At 42.5% G+C, this 22,353-nt stretch overlaps 1 protein-coding gene across 2 annotated transcripts in view; it reads right to left on the reverse strand.

Moving 5' to 3' along the window:
* Positions 1-22,353, reverse strand: part of SLIT3 (slit guidance ligand 3) — an 815,836-nt gene that overhangs the window by 163,946 nt on the left and 629,537 nt on the right. For both annotated transcript variants that reach the window (XM_043985299.1, XM_043985300.1), the window contains one exon: positions 10,229-10,370. In XM_043985299.1, coding sequence (XP_043841234.1) covers positions 10,229-10,370 — 142 coding nt within the window. The remainder of the gene's footprint in view (positions 1-10,228; positions 10,371-22,353) is intronic.

Raw genomic sequence — 22,353 nt, forward strand, 5'->3', positions numbered from 1 at the left:
AGTGATTCGACATTTCTTTCTCCAGTGGATGAAGGCAAACAGAGGTTGAGTCACTTGCCCAGGGTCACATAACTACTAAGTATCTGAGGCCAGGTTTGGACTCAGGTCTTCCTGACTCCAAGCCCAGCGTTCTATCCACTGAGCCCCCTGGCTGCCTCCTACTCTACCCAGAGCCACCTGTCCTTGAGTCCCTGGGCGCTCTCAGCTGCCAGTAGGCTCCTGAGAATCTGTGATACTGGGACGGTCCCAAAAAGACAAGTGTGCCAGTCTCTGAGCCATCTGCAAAGAGATGCTGGCAGCCTAGTGACTTCTCAGGAGCTGCAACATATAGGCAGTATGATGTAAGAGAAAGGGCACTGGCATGTTAGCCTGGCTCTGAGTCTCGTCTCTGTTACTGACTAGCTGTGTGACCTTGGACAGTCACTTCCTCTTTCTGGGGTTAGATTAGATCATCTACTCCATGATTTTATGATTCCCCTTTTAGCGACGGAGTGAGTATTGACCAGAGGTACTGAGGATGGCTCTTTCAGTCACAGGGCGTGGAGTCTCTGTCCATCCTCACAGAAGTAAACAATTCATGTGTGTCAAAAGTCCTTTCCTTTTTTTTTTTGAGGCTCAGCTCAAATACTACCTCCTCCTCCATCAAGCCTTCCGTGAATACCCCCAGCTGAAAGCATTTTCTCCAACCTCAAATACCTCTGGAGCACTCTGACTCTCATATTCTACTTTGGTTTCAAGCAGTTTAGAATCCAGCTCTTATCTAAATATGTCTTATGAATAGATGTCTCCAGGAGAATATAAGCTTCTTAAGGGCAGACACTGTAATTTTTCTACATCCAATGCTTAGCACAATGCTTTATATACTGTAGGTGCTTAATAAGTAGGCATTGAACTGAATTTAAGTTCAGACACATAAAACCTTGTGGCTGTTCCTATGTTCTTTGTGGTTTAGTTGTTTTCAGTTGTGTCTGACTCTTCATAATCTCATTTTGGGGTTTTCTTGATAAAGATACTAGTGTGATTTGCCATGTCCTTCTCCTGCTCATTTTACAGATGAGGAAACTGAGGAAAATAGGGTGAAGTGACTTGTCCAGGGTCACAAAGCTAGTAAGTGTCTGAGGCCAGATTTGAACTTAGGAAGATAAGCCTTCCTGACTCCAGGCCTGGCACTCTATTCACTGTGCCACCTAGTTGCCCTATAACAACAATAACAACAACAACAACAGAGTGGGGAGAGACAGACAGGATTAAGTCTATTTGTACTTATTGAGCATCTACTAAGTAGCCCTGTGCTATTGTGCTCTCATAAGTGGTTCCTATTCTTAAGAAGTTTACATCTCAAAAGTGAGGAGCACATAAGATGATAGAACTTGAGTCTGAAGGGTCCCATCATTTCAAAGATGAGGAAATGGATGCTGAGAAAGGTTGAGTGACTTGCCCATGGTCATACAGATAATGGCAAGGTGGAATTTGAGCCCAGGTCCACTGACTTGAGGTCATGTGGTTGGTTAGTGGCAGACCTGGGACTGCACCTGGGTCTTTCCATCCTGGTCCTGTGTTCTTTCTACTCCCACTCTTCCACCCCTCAATACTTTTAGTAGCAAATTGTGTGGAAACAGACTATTCAGTGGAGCAGGAATAAGGATCTCAAGGCTTAAGCCCCCAAATCTGAGCCTGTTAACTCTGAGAAAGAAGCCCTTCTGTTCGCAGGCAGTGGCATGTGTGCAAGCAAACACTAAAGATTTGTTTTTGTTTGTCATACTCAGACCCACGGAAAGGAGACCACAGACGCTCAGCCTCTTACATGTGCTTTGGTTTCAAGGCATGGTCGTGTCATTATGCCTGTTAATCCCATGCTGACTGACATTGCCTCCTCCACTGGCTGGGGCCTCCCCTTTCTTGATCCGTATAGGTGGGAGTCACAAGCAGCAGGTCTGCTTTCACTGCTGACCCTAGGGACTACAGTGGATATGGGGTTGAATCCAAAGTTACTGGATATTTGTTCATAGGCCCTCCCCACCCTGCTGGCTCACCCTGTGCCTTTTCCTTTGGAAAAATGGCACTCCTGTCCATAGAGGGTCATTTGATTAAGGTTGTTAATCAATCAATGCACATTTATGAAGAACCTACTATGTGCTAGGCACTAGGCTAAGCACTTTGTATAAGAGGTGGCTCCTCATGTGGGGTTCTAACCTGCCCAGACCACATACTCTAAGGGGATCCACTACCACAGGCTGGGAAATGAACCAAAAGAAACATTAAATGAAGTAAAAACAGGTGGGGGAAGATAGAAGTATGAGGTTCTTTCTGAAAGGCAGATTTAGTGTGAGCTGTCACATTTAGGGCTATGTCTGAAGCAAACAGCTGTTTTAGGTCTTCTGTTAACTGGTGTTCATGACTTCCTTTTGCTGGCAAACATTCATCAGGCTGTGAGTTGATTTAATAAAACTAGCAGTGAAAACAAACATACAAATCAAACAGGCGAGCATCTCCCCACCCCATCGAAGATGAGAGCTTTCAAAGAGATTTTAGGCGCTTGTCCTCGGTATTGATCTACCCCAGCTCCTCCTGCATTCCCTTAATGAACTTTCAAGATGTAAATACATGACAGAGCACAAAGCATTTCTTGCAATAGTTAAGTCAACATCATTCCCCAGGTCCCCAGAAAGGACACGTCTGATGTTTTTCAAAAATTGCTTGTAAGCTTGCTTCCCTCGTTGGCCATTCAAACAAGGTTTGGAAGCTACTCTAGTCTCAGGCTGAATTGCTAGGAATGTTGGCCTTAATGAGAGTTTGAGACACCCCTTTATATTTCTTTCTCCACCTGCAACTCTCTTGCTGCTTCTAATTTAATTCAACATAATACAATGCAATGAATGCAATTTAGCAAGCTTTTTATTAAGAGTTTACTATATGCAAGGCACTATGTTCCCTGACCTAAGCACCCTGATTAAGCTTACCAAGGTCTTCTTAGGGAAGCGAAATCCAGCCCAATCGGGAGGATGGGCAATCAATCACCTTCCCAAAGCCAGCTGGATACAGCTCTAGGAATCCGAAAGGTAGCATGGTATAACAGGGCACTTTGAGCCAGGAAGACCTGGATTCAAATATGACCTCAGGCACTTAACTAGCTTGTGACCCCTGGTCAAGGCACTTAATTTCTGGGCCTCAGTTTCCTTATCTATAAAATGAGAGGGTTGAATTTGATGATCCCTAAGGTCCTTTCTGGCTCTAAATCCATGATCTTATGATTAAAGGTTATAGTATCCAGGGTTTCTGGTTACCCTGATAATGGTTGCTCCCAAGGTTACTCTCCAGACACATGCCCCATTCCATTTTGGGGACAATCTAGTTATGGCCTAATTTCTTTCTTTCCCTCAGCTTATGAGCTCCTGGTTCTGCAATGAATCCTGGTTACATTAGTCACCCAAGTTTCTATGTTTATTCAACATCAAAAATGTGGAATGTATGTATTTCTAACATAAACCAGGCTCTCAAACAGCCGTCTGTAGTGTACATGGCAATGTCTACCGAGAACAGAGGCCCAGAAACCAAACCAGATTTGTTCTTCATATATATGAGCTTAGGGGCTAAAACACAGGGTATGTTTTTACATCTTAAAAAAACACACATAGTCTGGGATGGAAACTTAGACTAAATCATTCTAATTTTAGAAAATGGGTGTATTCTATAGATGTATATATATTAGGGTAAGGGTATGGGGTGGGTCATCTTAGTTCAATATTTTTATATAAAATCCTAGACTAAGTCCCCTTTCCCCCAGGCCCATATAGTCACAAACTATTGGGTAAAGTGTATGGTGGAAGGCAAGGGGGTGTGTGTGGGAAGAGTGGTCAATTAAACCTCTACATGTAAATTCGACAAGCCAGGATCAAGCTCAGAAAGCTAGAGCCACTCATATAATGATTAGCTCATTGAGTCTGGGTAGGGAAGGCTCCATCCTTTGGCTCATCTTGGGTTCATCCCCACACATTTTTCTCTCAAGAACTCATAGTTTTAGACCTATATTTCCCACAGTTGGCTCAAATAAGAGATCGGGGTGGAAGGGGGAGAGAGAGAGAGAGAGACAGAGACAGAATGAGAATGATGAGAATGGGTCAATGTTAAAGTGGTAGTCCAAGTACTTCTAGGGTTGCCTTTACTATGGAAGAAGATATTGACTTTCCTCTTTTTGTGCATAAAATGTGTGGAGGCAAAAGGTCAAAGTCTAGAAGGTTGGTGGGGTTTTCCACCTCTGGGGACACCTGTGAGGTCTATTCAAGGCCATTCTCTCTCTACAGTAAAGGTGAAGCCAACAATCCAGTTTTTCCTAGATATGCCTATAGATAGAGTGGTATGATTGGAAAAGTGACAGAAAAGCCCACCTATATAAAAAAAATCTGCCCCCATTCAAGTGCTAGAACAGGGGTTCTTAAACTTTTTTATGTCCTGTACCCCTTTGGCAGTCTGGTGAATCCTATGGACCCCTTCTCAGAATAATGTTTTTAAATGTAAAAACCCAAACCCAACAACATGGATTTACGAAGGAAACCAATTATATGAAATACAATTAACAAAATACTTTTAAAAAAGGATTTCACAGACCTCAAGTGAAGAATCCTAATGCCAGAGTGTCTGATGTCTATAACAAGAGATTAATTTTTTTGGATCCAATATTGTTCTCATTCGTTTACAAAGGAAAGGTTAAGCATGATTAAGTCCTTAAGATCTTCCTTCACATGATTTAGTTTTCAGCTCTTTCCACTTGATAGGAGGGGATGGGGCATCATGAGAGCACCACTTGAATGTATTTTAGCCACTTCTTCTCTGTCAACTTCCCATCTGATTTAGGGGTATTCCCTTTCCCCCAGGAGTAAAGAAGTCTGATTACAACCCAACTATCTCTCTGCAGAAAGCTATGCAAACACTACAAATTGGACCTTCAGATGGCAGACCAAAGAAGTGTTATAGGGCCTAGCATCCCAGAAGTTCTCTGGAATACATCAAAGAACCTTCTCCTTGAGAAACTAAACCAAAGGACAGACACACCTAAAGAGTGGAACCAGATTAAGACTGAGCTAGCTCAAGACCACCACCCTTCATTCCAGTCTTCCTGACCCCCGGGGGAAATAGATTAGGTGTGGCTGCCTGCCTCTGTGGCCTTAGAAGAGAGATGGCTTGAGAGATCCGCAGCCACCCCTCACCCAATTCCCCCAGCCACCACCAGTGGGGGATGGTCCTCCCTCCAGAAGGGAACTTTCCACAGTCAGATGATCACCCACATCAGTCCTCTATAAAAGTACCTGTCTGTCTCCTGCTCAAGGAGATTGGTATCTCAGAGCCATGCTCTGTGCCATGCCTTCTCCCCATGAGAAGAAGTCCAAGCATTTCTCTTTTGGTTTCCCTTCCCCAGCCCCTAAATAAACTATAAACTATTATCTTATTCTATTGGTTTTGTGTGCAAGAGGGTATAATTCTTTTTTTTTTTTTTAGTGAGGCAATTGGGGTTAAGTGACTTGCCCAGGGTCACACAGCTAGTAAGGGTTAAGTGTCTGAGGCCGGATTTGAACTCAGGTACTCCTGACTCCAGGGCCGGTGCTCTATCCGCTTCGCCATCTAGCTGCCCCAAGGGTATAATTCTTTAAAGAGGAATTCCTAAGGACCCCAATCCCAATCCCAAACCCCTACCCTATTTCCCCCATAACAGAAGCATTTGAGTCTGTGGCATTTTCCAGAACCCAACTCTTTCAGAGTGGGATCCAGTTCAGAGAAATGATGGTGAGGAACCCTGATGGGAGCTCCTTTACAGAGAAAATCTGCAGGGAGACTCCCTGTGTGTTCCACGAAAAGAGGGAAGGTTAAAGGAACTGGCTCCCACAGAGAACTGAAAATGTCTCAATTCCAATTAGTCTTTGAATGAACTAAGAGGCCCATTTCACTAGAAATGCCAAGAAGTACAGGCCCAGTACCTGAACCGAATGAAGATGATGGAAGAGTTCTATAAAAGTGAAAAGGGAAGGGGCAGACGTTCCCAGGGGGAAAATCAGGGAGGGTTCTATGCAGCCATTAAGAAGGAATATACCAGAGGCTGTGGACAGGTGGTGAGATATGGGCCAGGTTTTCAAATTTTTCTCCTATGACTTGTTTAGATGGAGAAAACTTCCCTGATTCCATTCTGGGGACTGTGCTATTTCTTCCCCTTTGTCATCTCTGTCAACTCACCATCTTCCCATCTTTTTTCCTTTCCATCTGTTTTCTACTTGCTTTAGGGTACCCCTTTTCTTTTCACTTTTAGAGAACTCTTAAATCATCTTAACCTCAGATACTGGGCCTATACATACTTTACATATTTTGATAACAACTCAATGAATAAATCTCTGGTGATGGGCAATGTTACCCTTGGAAACAATCTTTTTCTTTTTCTTTTTTTTTTTTAACGCTCTCCTTCCCAGCTCCCTTTCCCCCAGTTTTTCCTCCTGTGTCACTCTTCCAATCATGGAAAAGACTGCTCCTTTCTCTATGTTCCTCTATTTCCTAGCCCCATATATATCTAAAGAAACGAGTAAGATGAAACAAGAGATATGAAGCCCTAGGCATTTAACTCATTATACAACTGCTCCTTAAATGATCAAGAGTTGACTTGGTTTCATTTTAGCCTATGTTATGATGCTGATCAGCTAGCAAAAAGGGAGACTCTCACTCCACTGTGCTTGCTAGGAGCTGTGCCTCATCCAAAATGAGAGAAAGAAAGTAAAGCCAAGAACCAACTGAGTGCCAAGGCAGTAGCAGCACACGGAAAATGATTTAAGCACACACCTATGCTCTGACTGAATGAATGGAAGGCTAAAGAACTATTCCCCCAAGTTGATGAATCTTTGAAGCAGGAGGCAATTAATGAGGAACACAAAGTTTTCTAATGGATCCCTTATCTGAGAGGTGGTAGCTGATGGCAACACAGGCCCAGGAACACCTGGTGAGGAGCATGCACCTCTGGGACTACCTTTTTTGGATTGACCTAGCTTGGTTGTTCTTCCACACCAACAATCAGTTTCATTAACCCAGCTAGAAAAAGATGGAAGACGGAGAGAAACAATACCATTCTTATCTGCTTTTGACTGAAAAGACAGTGAGGCTCAGGCAGTGTTGTAGGTATTGAGGCATGCAGTGTAGGGAACTCCTGGTATGGAAACTCCTTCCACTGCCATAAGCTGCCAATTCAAGTGCAGTATATAGTCTCAGAGAGCCACCTGGGGCATTGAGAGGTTAATTGTATCACTCAGGGATACAAAGCCACTACCTGTAAGAGACTTCACTCTAAGGGAATGGCTGTCCATTCATTACATTATAATGTTTCTCTTGGAATAATTCCTATAATTTTAGAATTGGACAAGAACTTAAGAGACCACCTAGTTCCTCCCATTCCTTAAAGAATTCATCTTTTCAAATTATCCTTGGCAGACAGTCATCCATCCTATGCTTAAATTCTTTCAGTGTCTAAGAACTCACTATTTCCTAAGGCAGTCCATTCAATTGTTAACTCTCGGAGAATTCAATGTCTAGCTATTCTAGAAGGGTATGGCTAGTGCAGAGTACTGTGGGACTGTTACTTCCCATTTATGGACAATTTCATAACCCAAATCAACTAGATATATTTTCAATTTTATCTCCCACAGGCCATAGCTATACATGTAAGCCTGTGCCTCAGTAGAGGTCTACGCCAGTAACAACAGGGCTCCGTATCAGGCAAGGTGGGTGGGCAAGCCAATCAGAAAAAGTCATGGCACAAATTTTCAGAAAAACGATTCCTGAGTTGGGGGCCAATGGCTACAGCATGACTTTCCTCAGACTGGCTTCTTAAAACAGACTCACTCTGTGGTTGCGGCACCAGGCCAAGGGAAGTAACATGGTTGCCAAAGTGAAATAATAAACAAATAGCCTGGGGAGAGCTGAGTGAAGTGGGATGGAGAAAAGAGGGATGATCTAGGGGCTTCTGAAAAGAGATAGGACTGTAATAGGAATTGTATCCAGAACAACTGACTAATGCCCAGATAGGAAAAGTATTCCTAGACCTGGGAAGGTAAATGCCACAAATAACAGAGCACAAAAAAAGAGGACTAAATAAGCAGAAAAAAGAAGCGGGGGTGAAGGAAAGGGAGAGAAATGGAGGGAACAAGGCAAAAGGAATAGGGGAGCAGAAAGAGGCAGAGTAAGAGAAAAAAAGAGGAAGGAAAAGGAAAAGAATGAGAAAGGTAAAGAGATAGAGAAGAGGAACAGACAGAAAGGGGGAGGGATAGAAGAATGAATAAAGCCAGAGAGGGGTTGAATACTATTTATTCTTTTATTTACTTATTTTTGGTGAGGCAATTGGGGTTAAGTGACTTGCCCAGGGTCACACAGCTAGTAAGTGTCAAGTGTCTGAGGCTGGATTTGAACTCAGGTCCTCCTGAATCCAGGGCCAGTGCTCTATCCACTGCACCACCTAGCTGCCCCAGTTGAATATTATTTAAAGAGAGCTCACTGGAGGAGATCCCTGAGGAATAGCATTTTTAAAAGCAATCTCCAAAGAAAACTCTAGAAAGTGTAGGGAACCAGCAGAATGGCTTAGTATGGGTGGCCTGGGACAGCTGGAATTAGAAGTGAACTTTTTTGGCGGGGGCAGGGCAATGAGGGTTAAGTGACTTGTTCAGGGTTCACATGGCTAGTAAGTGTCAAATGTCTGAGGCTGAATTTGAACTCAGGTCCTCCTGAATCCAGGGCAAGTGCTCTATCCACTGCATCACCTAGCTGCTTCCTAGAAGTGAACTTAACAGATAGCTAGTAGCTTAGTTGAGAAGGAGATAACTTGGAGACATAGAAGGAGGTGGGACAGGAATTAGCTAGATCATGAAGATTTGCTCAAGGAAGGAAAGAAGCTTATTGTGGAGAAGCAATAGGATCTGTAAAAGGTACCAGATAAAAGGTTCCACATTGACAAGGGTCACCTTGTCAAGGTGGACAAGGAGGAGAGAAGAGGAAATGGATTGTCTTCTTTGGTCAGGGGAGGGGAGTATTTGTAAGAAAGGTCAAGAGAACAGGGGTGGAGGGGCGGGGTGGGCAGCTAGGTGGTGCAGTGGATAAAGCACCAGCCCTGGATTCAGGAGGACCTGAGTTCAAATCTGACATCAGACACTCGACACTTACTAGCTGTGTGACCCTGGGCAAGCCACTTAATCCTCATTGCCCAACAACAGCAACAACAACAACAACAAAAAGAAAGGTCAAGAGAAAAAGGAAGAAGTTTAAGCTATATCAGGAGAAGAGTAAGAAGGAAATAAAGACTAAGGCTAAGGCATAATGGGTAATCTTATGAAACTGAAGAAGCTGAGGAGGGGGAGGAAATGATGGATCACTAGGGAAAGGACCAAATATTACCAGCCTCTCTAATCAAAGATGTAAAGGGGGATGGGGGGAATCCAGGTGCTGCAGGCTGGAGGATTTCCATCCAGGGTCCCTAAAGGAATTGTCAAACCTGGTTTTGGGCAGAGTCATCTGAGGGCAGAGTTAGTAAGTGAAGAAATCCTTGTTAAAAAGGTGAAGAACATCCAACAAAGATTTTGTGATCGATTCTGACAAAGCACCCAGTCCAAAGTTTCCCAATGAGCAGTTTTTATGATGTGGGGAGAATGAAGTTACCCTGGAACTTATTTTTTTTCACAGGAAACTTGAAAACATGCATAGGCACATACAGACACATTTGTGTTTGTGTGTATATAAGTTTACATGCACAGGTACAGGAACTTTTTTTTTTTTTTTTGTGAGGCAACTGGGGTTAAGTGACTTGCCCAGGGTCACACAGCTAGTAAGTGTCAAGTGTCTGAGGCCGGATTTGAACTCAGGTACTCCTGAATCCAGGGCCGGTGCTTTACCACTGCGCCATCTAGCTGCCCCAGGCACATGAACTTTTAAAAATTTCTTTGCCTCAAGTACAGCAATGGCAGAGGTTAAATGTCTCACTTCAAATGAAATCAACAAGCACTCAATCCTCTCCTCTGCCAGACAGACAGTGAATAGGCTGTAAACCCCATTAATGAGAAATAACAGAGATGATGGCAAAAACACTTCCCCATTGGCCCAGTCTATCTGCTGTTAACAGCACCAGTCTCCGGATGACTCAGGGAGACAGCCAAGCAGAGGTCTGGCTGAGGAAGAGATGATTAGGACCCGAGCAACCATGAACACAGAAACTTACATTTCCACGATGCCCTCCGGCAAGTTTGCCGGGATTTCCGTTAAGCCTTTTCCTCGACAATCCACAATATTGTTGCTACAGGTACATGCAGATGGACAGGATATTGAATTGACGCTGCAGGATGGAGGCTCTGAGTTGGGGCCTGTGGGGTCAAAGGATGAAAATCAAATCAACAAGAGTCTGGGTCTTCTGGTCCTCACCCAGACCTTCCCATCAAGGTGGCAATGGCCTGGATCACTTAGGCCCCAAAGAAGAATTGGGCAGTGAATTATCTGGATAATTGTTGCCAATTTTCCGCTTCAGAGAACCTACAGAGTCACAGCTGCCACAGACTCTATATTCAGCAAGTGGGAGACATTCTAGAGTTTGGCCCTGACCCCAGCCCCTTTCCGTGGTGTTCCTTCTGCTTTGTTACCTCATTATCCTTCTGTTTCAGAGGAAAAGGGGACCTTGGGGTTAAACTAGAATAAAAAGTTGTCAGTGGAATCTAAAGGCAACAGAAGGAGACAGTGTTCATAGACTGCCAAACATCTGGAGGACCAGTGAAGAACTCAAAATATCTTAATCAGTTAGTCTTTATGAGGCCAAACCACTGTGTAATTAGAAATATTTGCAGGATGGGCTGGGTTTTCCAATTTTCATTTGGAGATTTGGTGTTGGATGGAGAAACAATTGAAGTTTCTAACCATGAAAGTTCCTAATCAAGTTTTTATGGCAGAAAGTCCTAGTCCCAAGGTACCCCAACTCTAGTTGGAAGTAGGAGGACAACGAACAATATTTTCCACAATTTTCCACTGATATGCTTTAGTCATAGTTTAAATCAAACTGGACTACTCATCATCTTCTAAAAGTGGCCCACACTACTCCTTGACATACATACACCAAACTAACCTTGAAATGCCTTCCCTCTCCATTTTATTGAGATTATTTTCATTGTTGTTCAGTTGTGTCTGACTCTTTGTCATCCCATTTGGGGTTTTCTTGGGTGGTTTGCCATTTCCTTTTCCAGCTCATTTTACAGAGGAAGAAACTGGGGCAAACAGGGTTAAGTAAGTGTCTTGCCCAGAGCAGGGCAGATTTGAACTCAGGTCTTCCTGACTTCAGGCCTTGTGCTCTACCTACTACCCATCCTTTAAGAATCAATTTAAATGATACCTCCTTCAAGAAGCCTCCTTTGGACCTTTGACTGAAAGCAATTTCTCTTTCATTTAATTTCTTATTTATCCTCTTGTATTTATATTGTATCTATCAATTGTGCTGTCTCTCCCCTACCAGACTGCAGGATTCTTGAAGGTAGGGACTGAGTCTGATTTATTTCTTGTTTATTTATCTGGTTCCCAACCCTGAACACATTTTGTTGTTGCTGCTGAAGGATGAACTGAATAAACAAATAAATGAAACATCAATGCCTTTCCCAGTTGGAGGTTTTCCGACTCAACTGTCAAAAGAGTTACCCTCAGTAACATGAAAGGCATTTTGGAATTTCTTAGTATTTAGGTATCCCTTAATTCTAAGGGATAAAAAACAACAACAAAGAACCCCACATCGAATGTTGTAACAAAAAACCCTGAAGCCATCCCTCTGCTTTGTATGTTTTGGTGGATGTCAAGTTAGAACCAAAGCCAAGTGATAAAGCCCCACAAAAGGCTTATTTATAAAGCCAAATCTGGGAAACATTGGAAGCCCTGAACAAACTCAACATTCATAGAGCAGATAAACATTTTAATCCCTTTCTCCATTTCTATCATCAAATCCTTGTCCAAGAAGATCTTTCAGGAGTTTTCAAGATGTGCTTTTTGTTCTCTTGCTCAATTATTTAATGTGAGCTAAAAATCTTCAAAATATAGTCAGTTTTCCAGCAATAAACTGCCTGTGAACTGGGAAGTTTATGGCCTCCAAAAGAAACCTGACCCAAACCTGCTCTTCACATCCCCTATCCCCTAACAGGGCCTCACTGCACCCCAGCCACATCCATCCGCAGATGGTTTAGTTCAATTCTTTTCCAGCCCCTACCTAGCAGAAGGATCTCAGGCAGGGAAAAACCTGGCCCAATCCCAGAGACCTCATGTTGGCAGTTTCACAATCTAGAACCTGCTGGTGGAACCTCTCAGGTCACAGATTAAACAGGAAATATGGGGAAATTCTTCAAGGAAGGAAAAAAAATATATATATATATATATATATATATATTTTGGTTTGGATTCTATTCACCAGAAAGACTTAGCTTACAGTGAGTCAAAGCTGCAGCTGGTTTGGAGCAGAGAGCCAAAGTGCCCCATGGCAGATCCTCATTTGGACTCTTAAGAGGGAGACTTTTACTATCCCTGTTGAAATCTCCTCATGCCAAAGTGTGTTCACTCTACAGGTCCTTGGACTGATGTCTGAAGCTTAATGTGGAATGCTTAATATGACAGCAGGAGCCCTGCCCCAGCAAATGCCAACAGCAATTAGCATACATACCCTGAGGCAACGTGTAATAACCGCCACTCAATCATATACCCCTATCTGCTTTAACCCCCCATACATATATACATACAAAACATATACACCTCTTCTGCATGTTTGCTGAGGAAACTGTTCCCTTCAAAATCATATAATACTTAGTTTTACTGACCATCAGCAGAGTCTAGTAAGACATAACGGAAAGCTCTGTTGGATTAGAGAAATAATATGGGACCATAAGAAGCTAAAATTGAGGTGTTCTCTTAAGGATGGAAGAAATATCAGATATATTTCTAAATGGGGGAAGTTTGCCAGTTTCTGAAAGAATCTGAGGTGGGCGCTTAATATAGTTCCTTTTCCTGCTTCTTGGAAGCATCCTCTACTTCTACCATTTGGAGATTTTAAAAAGGCGTGTTAGGGGTAAATGGCTTCCATCCTATCAGTACACATCAGAGAGATGCGCTGTTCTTGGGCACAAATGTCAGGATTTTGAAATGCAGATGGCTCTACCAACAGAAACTGCCAGTGATTGGTCTTCTACATCAAGGGGTGAATTCTCCTGACAAAAGCAAAGGAGAATTGCAGCAAAACCCATGCCTCCTGTTTGAGAAATGTCATGAATTCCATGGAGAATTGGTGTCTGTGCACTTGAATTTCCATCAGTTCAAACAGATTGAAGCCGATGGTCATCTTTCTTTTGATCTGCCAATATTATTTGGATAGGATGTGTCAGAAAATGGGAGAAAGAGAGACAATGTGTGCTCGGGCTGATATTGGAGGCAGGAAGTGCTGAAATGGACTTTAAAAAAACCTGGTTCTTCTAACTTTCCCCCTGTAGCTAATTCTCTACAAAGTAAAATCGAATTGGTACTGAAGCCTCTCTTGGGGGTAGTTGTGTTTTTCCACAGAGTCCTAGTGGCTTTGTATATGTGAAATATACATTCCATGCTTCAAGCAGCACTGTACAATATGAAGAAAAAAATGTAATCCACTGATGTTGTTACTGCCTGCACCTTACATTAAAATAAGCATTTAAAAAATAGCTTCCAGGGCAGCCAGGTGGTACAGTGGATAGAACACTGGCCCTGGAGTCAGGAGGATCGGAGTTCAAATCCGGCCTCAGGCACTTGACACTTGCTGGCTGTATGACCCTGGGCAAGTGACTTAACCCCAATTGCTTCACCAAAAAAAAATAGCTTCCCCCAATCAATTAGATTGCTGTTAATTTGGCACTTGCATGCAGTGAAGCTATTATCTACTTTCTTCATTGGACATGTCAGGATTAAGCTGAAGACTGAAAATTCTGCCCATTTCCAGAAAAAAAAAACATTCTGCCCCAGTCAGTACCCCAGGCACTAGACCTGTTTCTTGACAAGGCTTTTATACTTGGAAATCACTGTGGTCACAAATGACATGGTGGAAAGGGACTTCAGAAGGTATTTATTCTAATCCAACCCCAAGTATTTGGGTTAAATATCACTGACAACATGCCAGATAAGTGGTATTCCTTCCTATGGTTGAAGTCTTTCAGTCACGGAGAACTATGGGCTTCTCTAGTCCTTTCCATTTGTAGTTGGCTGTTAGGAAATTCTGTACCTTTATTGATGTGAAATGCCCTTTCCCATCACTTCTACCCATTGGTTCAAATTCTGCCCTCTATGGCAGTAAGAGCAAGATTCGCCCAATCTCTCTCTCTCTCTCTCATGATAGCTCTTCAAATTTTTAAAGAATGGCTATGATCTCTCCCCAATCCCCCTTACTCTTCTTCGGTCTCTTTAATGGGGCCTTGTGTGGTTTGAGGCCCATTGCCAAACTTGTCTCCCTCCTTTGTGTGTTACATAGCTTGTGTATGTATCCATTCTAAAATGTGATGTTCATCCCTGGGCCTGACTCTCTAGGCATGGTCTGACAAGGATTCAGCCCAGAAGTGCTACCATCTCCTTTACTCTGAAAACTATACCTCTATTTCAGGTCATTAAGATCCCACTAGCTTTTTTTAGGTGGAACAGTGAATAGAGCAATGGCCTTGAAGTTGGGAAGACCTGAATTCAAAATCTCACCACTATCTGTATGATTCTGGGTAAATCTTTTAACCCCTACTGCCTTAAACATCTGGGGCCATCTCCAGTCATCCTGATTTATATCTTACCACAGGACCCAGATGACTCTGGAGGAGAGAGTGAGGCTGGTGACTTTGCATAGCCCTCCCTTGCTTAAATCCAATTCACTGCAAGTCATGAAATAATCCTGGTGTCATGGTCCTCTTCAAGAATCAAGGACAGGGGCACCGGCCCTGGAGTCAGGAGTACCTGACTTCAAATCCGATCTCAGACACTTGACACTTACTAGCTGTGTGACTCTGGGCAAGTCACTTAATCCCAATTGCCTCACCAAAAAAAAAAATAATCAACAATAGTTTGTGGGGTTTTTTTGTCATAGGTTTTCACATTTATTCCTATTAGATTTCATCTTGTTTGTTCTAGCCCACCGCTATAGCCTGTTGAGTTGTTTTTTGGGTGTTGTTTTTTTAGGTCATAATTTCATCATCCTGTGCATTAGATTATCCCTCTCTGCTTTGTGTTTGTGTTTTGTAATATGACAAAGTGCAAATACAGCTCTGAGCTCTGTGTCATCTGCAAATTTCATCCACACACCATCTCTGCCTTCATCTAAGTCACTGGTAGATTTGAGGAGACCTTTCTTTCCCATTTGCTTTTTGCCTCAGGTAAATTGACTTCTTTGGGGTTCCAAATTTCAAATGGGTAATCCCTTCAACACTCCATTCACCTTGAAGCTTCCTTCAGTGTGATACAGTGGAAAAGCAGAGGACCCACAGTCATGGAACCAGAATTCAAATTCTGGCTCTGTCACTTACTAGTTGTCTGCCCTCTTACAATCAGTTTCCTCATCTGGAGAATAGAGAAAAGATGTGCTCTATCTAATTAATGCATGTCCAAAAAGTATCTTGCAAACTTTCAAGCACCATTTAAACATGATCTATTATTGTTATTAATAATAAGGATAAAATAAGATAATTATGCAAAGTACTTTATAATCATAAAATTGCTATAAGAATGTGAGCAGAATGAGCTTGGGGAGATGAGTGCCACTGGTTGGCCAGGTGCTATTGCTTATAGGTTAGGCTCAGGTGCTGACAGGGCAGGGGGTGGGGTGGCCAGAGGGTAAAGGGAAACTGTTTGCAGAGCTCCAGTAGAGCTCCCTTTGGGACTCCCTATCCCTTCCCCACCTTCTGTGATGAGGCCAGGAGTTCAAGTAACCTCTTGATCTCTAACCCGCCTCCCAACATCTTGGGCCCAGTCTAGTTATAGCTCCCACTCCCGCCTGTGGGTGGCTGGAGGGAGAGAGGAAACTTCTGAAAGGGACAAAGAAGCACTCTGTGGTTCCCTTCCAGGTGGTGACCCACCTCAGAGCTATGCAGCAAAGGGAAGTAGGAGAAGATCTGCCTTCTTCCCTGACATGCTGCAGTGCCTCAGGGCAGAATAAGCATCAAAGCTCAGGAGCAAAGTCTTTTATCCAGAGAGAAAAAAGAGATTCCCACACTCCTTTGGAGGAAAAGGGCAGCGCAGAAGGAGTAAGCTGCCTGGTAAGCCCATTCCACATGTGTATACAGTTCTTCATCATCTCTCATTAATCTGCCATATCCTTGTGTGAACCAGCTTTGTAGGACTCCTTCCCCCCCATCTTCCCCCACTCAAAAGCTGCCCTCAATGAGAGCTGCAAGTAACAGACATTGTTAGTACTGAGAGCACCTGTGATCTTTGTAAAGACTTCCTTTTGTGCATCTCTGTGTGTCTAGGAGTAGCTATTCTCCAATTCTTCATTTTTTTTTTTTTGAGGACCCAAGGTATCTGGGCTTGGGAGCACTTTCCATGGACCTACACATCACCCCTCCACCCTGCCACCTCTGGCCATCCCTATCCTATTATTACATGGATGGGGTTAGGACATCTATAGAGCACCTGTCATTCTGCCATGGGCTAAGTCCCCAAACACCTCTGTGTGCCTTTTCTGAGCTCAGAAGTCTTAGTAAAACATATAGAAAAGTGGGGCAAAGCATTCCTTCTCCAGGAAGCAGTTATGTCGTTCCTGGCCTCCTGCTCAAACTCTAATAGCCCTGGCACAATATTCTGAGAACAGAGAACAGTTCAGAGAGAAGAGGCAGCTGGGGTTTTCCATGGGAACTGCTTTCTCCTGATAATCAGAGGGAATTGCTCCCAGGCCAAATGAGCATTCGAATTGGGGGGAAATGACGGGGGATGGTTTCCAGATCAAACCATTCCATTTGGAAAGTCATTGCGGGCACCTCACTAGGTAGCACCTCTGGCATGCTAACTCCACAACCCTGCACCATTTTTCTCTACTTTGGCAATGAAGTAGACCCAGCTGTGGGCTGGGAAACTACCCTTTGATAGGCTTCCACCTCATTTTCCACTCTGCAAAATGAGAAAAATAATCCAAACTGATCAGAAAGACTCCTTGTGTTTGTGTGTGTGTGTGTGTGTGTTCACTTTTGCACGCTTTGAGTAAAGCTGAGGGGCAATGTATTCTTACCTAGTTTATTGGGGATAGGAATTTAAATAATAAAGTATGAGTCAGAAGGGACCTTAGACCAGAGAATGTTAGGATATAGGAGACAGAATGTAAGAGCTGGAGGGACCCTTAGGGAGTCTCTTATTATGATATAGTTAGGCGGTAGATGGGATGGAATTCTGCACCTAGAATTAGTTAGATCTGTGTTTAAAAATTACCTCAGACACTAACTAGTTGTGTGACCCTGTCTGTGGAAGTAACTGAACTTCTATCTGCCTCAGCTTCTTCATTTGTATAATGGGGATAATAGCACTTACCTCATAAGATTGTGGTGAAGATCAAATTATACATACACATATGTGTCTATATACACATATTTGTATATGTGTGTATTATGTTTGTGTGTATATATATATATATATATATATAATATACATATATAGTGCTTTGCAAACCTTAAAGCACTATCTAAACATAACATCCTCTTACTTTATATAGAAGGAAAATGAGGCCTAGAGAAATCAATTGTCCAAAAACTTCGGGGTAGGCACTATAGCCTTATCAAATGACCTCAATGGACATAAGCCCTTAACACCCAGGGTCACACTGGGCCCTCTCATCTGGCCCAGATTATCTGAGCAGGAAGGTGACCTCAGAGATAATTTGGCCCAATCCTTTCACTTGAGAGAGGAGAAAATTGAGAACCAAAGATGTGGTCAAATGACTTGTTTGAGTTTATGTAATTAATTAGTGGCTAAACTAATTGGTGCAGTGAATAGGGCTTTGGGACTAGAGTCAGGAAGACCTTAGTTCAAATCCAGCCTCAGACATTTATTAGCTGTATGACCCTAGAAAGTTACTTAGTTCTGTTTGCCTCAGTTTCCTCATCTGTAAAATGAGCTGGAGAAGGAAATGGAAAATCACTCCAGTATCTCTACCAAGAAAACCCCAAATGGGGTCACGAAGAGTCAGAACTGAAATGACTTAACAACAACAAAGCTGGACTAGAACTCAAATCTCTTGGTTCCCAGAAAACTATGAGTCTGAGCTTATAGATGGCAGAGTGGACAGCAAATATCCCAAACTGCTCTTTTCTTTGTGTAAAGATTGAAAATGTTCCTGGCATCACAAGGGACAGGAGAAGGAGGTGGCACTAAACAGTCTAGACACTGGCTGGGTATCTAAGCTCAGTATGACTCAGGGCCATAGAATCACTGAACGCCAGGGCAGCAAAGGCCCTTGGATTATCATCTAATGGTCCCATCTTCTCTTTTTGCAGACCAAGATGACTGAACCCTTTTGTTGCATTATAACTCACTTTCTTTATTTCCTTGTTTTCAAACCTCATACGGCAGTGGGCCCAGAGTGGAGAAATCTATAGGACCCATGCGTGTACAGAAATAAATTAATTCCTGTTTTCAAATTAAGCATCCCTATTGGCCTCTGGCCTTTCAAAAGCTGACAACGGATTGCAATGACAATGGTGCTGGAGCAATTATGGAAAGAATATAAATGAATATGATTTAAATGCCAGAGGCATTATAAGTTTGGAAATGGCTAAATAAACCTAATAATCTCTTTCTTGTGATGTCCAATTATAGCGCATTAATTAAAATCTACCAAGGAGGCTGTGCCTAGTCAAAGTTCACCTTCTTAATTCTTTTTAGCCTTAGCATGTAGTCTCAGAAAAAAATTAGAATAAAACATGCACAAGGACATTGCCTATTCCTTTTTTAATCAATCAATTAATCTATCAACAGGTATTTACTGAGTACCTACTATGTGCTAGGTCCTGGGCTAGGGGGTTGTAAAAAGTTATATGATAAGTCCTTTTTCACAAGGAATTTAGATTAAGTAAGGGAGATAAGATATGACAAATACACATTTTAAAAAAGAGAATTAAAAATGTAAGGTGGTTTTTGATAAGTGCCAAAAGTGTTCAAAACCTCATGGATTTAGAGCCAGAAGCAACCTTAGGTCATTTAGTTCAATCTCCTAATTTTACAGATGAGTAAATTTCACCATCCTCCTCCAAACCCCAATTCAAGTGACTGGCCCAAGGCAATCTAGCAGATCTGAGATTTGAGTCCCAGTCACTTGATTAAAAATCCACTATTCTTTCCACTGTTTAACATTGATAATAGCTAGAAGAGTCTAGAGGAGGGAAAGAACAAAGAATTTCAAAGCTACAAGGGACCTTAGAGATAATTTAGTTCAATCTTCTCATTTATATCTAAGGAATCAAAGATACTACAGGTAGAAATGACCTAAGTCAAAATTGGCTGAGGACTCAGGAGTGTCAACCTTAGATTTTTAAACTATGACTGCTGGGAAAAAGATGGGGACTCTCCTGGAATAAAGTGCCCAGGAAAACTAACACATGGTCCCCACTTACTCCCTCTAGGTAGGTTTCTACCCAAATCATTTAGGATAGAGTAAAGGGAGAACTTGTGGGTCAAACAACATTGGAGTTAGTCATTGAAACACGGTCTACTTCCATTTACCGTTGACAGGAGAAGCCCTCTCTGCAATGGTAGGATTTGGGTGTGGTCCTTCCAAGGGTCAGAGTGGATGGACTGAAGAAGGTGACCTTAGAGATCATCTGGCCCAATCCTTTCATTTTAGGGAGGAAAAAACTGAGAGCCAAAGATGCAGTTAAATGACTTGTTTGAATCCATATAATTAGTTAATGGCTAAGTTAGTTGGTGCAGTGAATAGAGCTTCAGAGCTAGAGTCAGGAAGACCTGAGTTCAAATCCAGACTCAGACACTTACTAGCTATGTGACCCTTCCAAGATTACTTTCAGTCCTGGGGTTTTAAGTCTTTAACCAAGAAAAATTAGCAGGGAGTTTCCTCAAACTTCACCTGAAGGAAACCAAACTGTGTTGGGGTGGTGTTAGGGTGCAGAGGGAACACCCAGACAACTCCAAAAACTCCTTTAAAAAAGGAATCGTCTGAGACAACCTTTCCGACAACCCTCAATCCCCTCCCCAGAGTGCATAAAATGCCTTTAAAGGGGAGGGTGTAGTTGACAGGGGGACCAGAATTAAAGTGAAGTGCTCTGTGAGCAAATTTCTAGGTTGACTGGAGAGATAAGAAACTCACATTCTGGGCTTCTGAGGAGAAGAGGTCAGTCACCAACCAGACTGCTGGATTGAATTCAAAGAGATAACAGAACATAGAGAGGGGAGGGCCCTGGCAGACTGAGCAAGAGAAAGCTTTTGCCCTATCTACTGAGTAATGTGTGAGGTGAATTTCTCATTACCATGTAAGGGCTCAGGGGGGTTTATTCTGCGGCAGTGACAAGGGTTCCAGGGACAGAACTACACTCCTGGGACGGCTTAATTGACTCTCCCAGCTCCCGTTCCCTTGGCCTATCAGATGCCCCTGACAGAAGAGAATGAACTTTCCCAGAGAAGTTCTGTTCTCACTTTTCCAAAAGGAAATCTTCTCTAGTCAAATGTTAGTGGAGCTGTATTAACATGAAGCTTTTGTGGCTCTGAGGGCTTCAAAAAAAAAATCCAACAAACCTGAACTCTCAGCCTCTGGTGGTCCATTACCATTAAGGCCAAAATGTTGTCTTCACCTAGTCTACCAGGGCTGCCAGTGACTTTGACCTCTACTCAGAGCTGTCACTGGCTTTTTAACATAGTTCTATCCTATGGCCCAGGTCTCCTATTTTTACTTGCATGCTCATTCTTCACCTTCTTATGCCAGTCCATTTCTGTTACTCTTAAAAGGCACTGAGAGAATTGTAAATCTTTGGTCTATAGAGAAGTACCAAGCTGTTGTGTTGCTAATTTGGAATCTCTAGAATGGTTCTGAAGGTGATAAAGTAGATATTGTTTAAATGTGGACTGCAGCTGAGAAAAGGTAGGATTAATACCCTCCTGGCATCTGGGGTCCATGAACTTAATTCTGTGCTAAAGAGTCACCTGGCTTAGTTATCAAAGGGCTATGGAGAAGCTCATGAGCCGGGAAGGTTAATTACTATGAGTAAGGAAGGTAATTATAAAGCTTGTATCTAGACATGATCATCATGCCAACACATCTGCAAAAGGAGGATGCTCATGTTCAAGATGTAAGAGAGCTTGCTTCTCCTTCTGGTCTGGACATTCTCCTCACAATCCTTCCCTGTGTCCTGGGTGGCAATGACATAGTATGCTCTGATGGAAAAGCTGTGAGACTGACAGCACAGTGTTCATCTGATTGTGCTGTATTAAATTTGGCACACTACCATAATGATGTGTTTTAACAGTCTCTCTAATTAGTTTTTCTCACTAGCCCTTGTATGGTTTCTGCACTGTATAATTATTTCTTTCACTGGCACTTATGTAGATATTGTACCCTTTACCTAATAATTACTGTAATTATAGTGACTATATCTGAATTTGATGCCTGTGTGATAAAAAGGTTTTATTATATGTGTTTGATGGGTAGTTATTTCTAAGTGGGTGTGGGAATTACTAGTGTCTACAGGAATTTATTTAGGTGGTGCTATGAGAAATGTTAAAAATCTCTTTAGCACTCAGACATTTATTTGATGAAGCTGAATGCACTTAAAAAACAATTAGAACAAAGATTTTTGTTTTGTTTTGGTCTGGACCTGTGATTTCATTGGTGAGGGATTCTTGGTGTGGAAACTCCCTACACTGATGCAAAATGGCCTGGTATCTAGTAGGCGCTTAATAAATTCTCATCGATTGATTACCTTTCTACAACGGATAGTCTTAGACAGTGACCTGGAGATACCAGAGGTTAACTGACTTCCCCACAGTCACACAGCTAGCAAGTGTCAGAAGCTGGACGTGAATCCAGGATTTCTTGACTCTAAAGCTGGCCCTCTCTCCACTATGCTCCACTGTTTCTCAGATTCTAAGCAAAGTAGGATTAATTGTAAGCCATGCAATAATCCATGTTTCTTTGTATATTATGCATGGATCTGTACACTGAGCTTTCAAAGAAGATATAATATTTCTATTAAAAAGGCACTTCGTAAACCTCAAAAAACTACATACATTTGGGTACAGCCATTATGATAAGCATTGCCATCATTACAACTCCTCTTGGTGCCTAGCAATAATGCAGTGATGACCCATGACAATAGGGTAGTTTCTTGTTCAGGCAACAAT

Source organism: Dromiciops gliroides, chromosome 2, assembly GCF_019393635.1.
Source record: "Dromiciops gliroides isolate mDroGli1 chromosome 2, mDroGli1.pri, whole genome shotgun sequence".
Taxonomy (NCBI): Eukaryota; Metazoa; Chordata; class Mammalia; order Microbiotheria; family Microbiotheriidae; genus Dromiciops; species Dromiciops gliroides.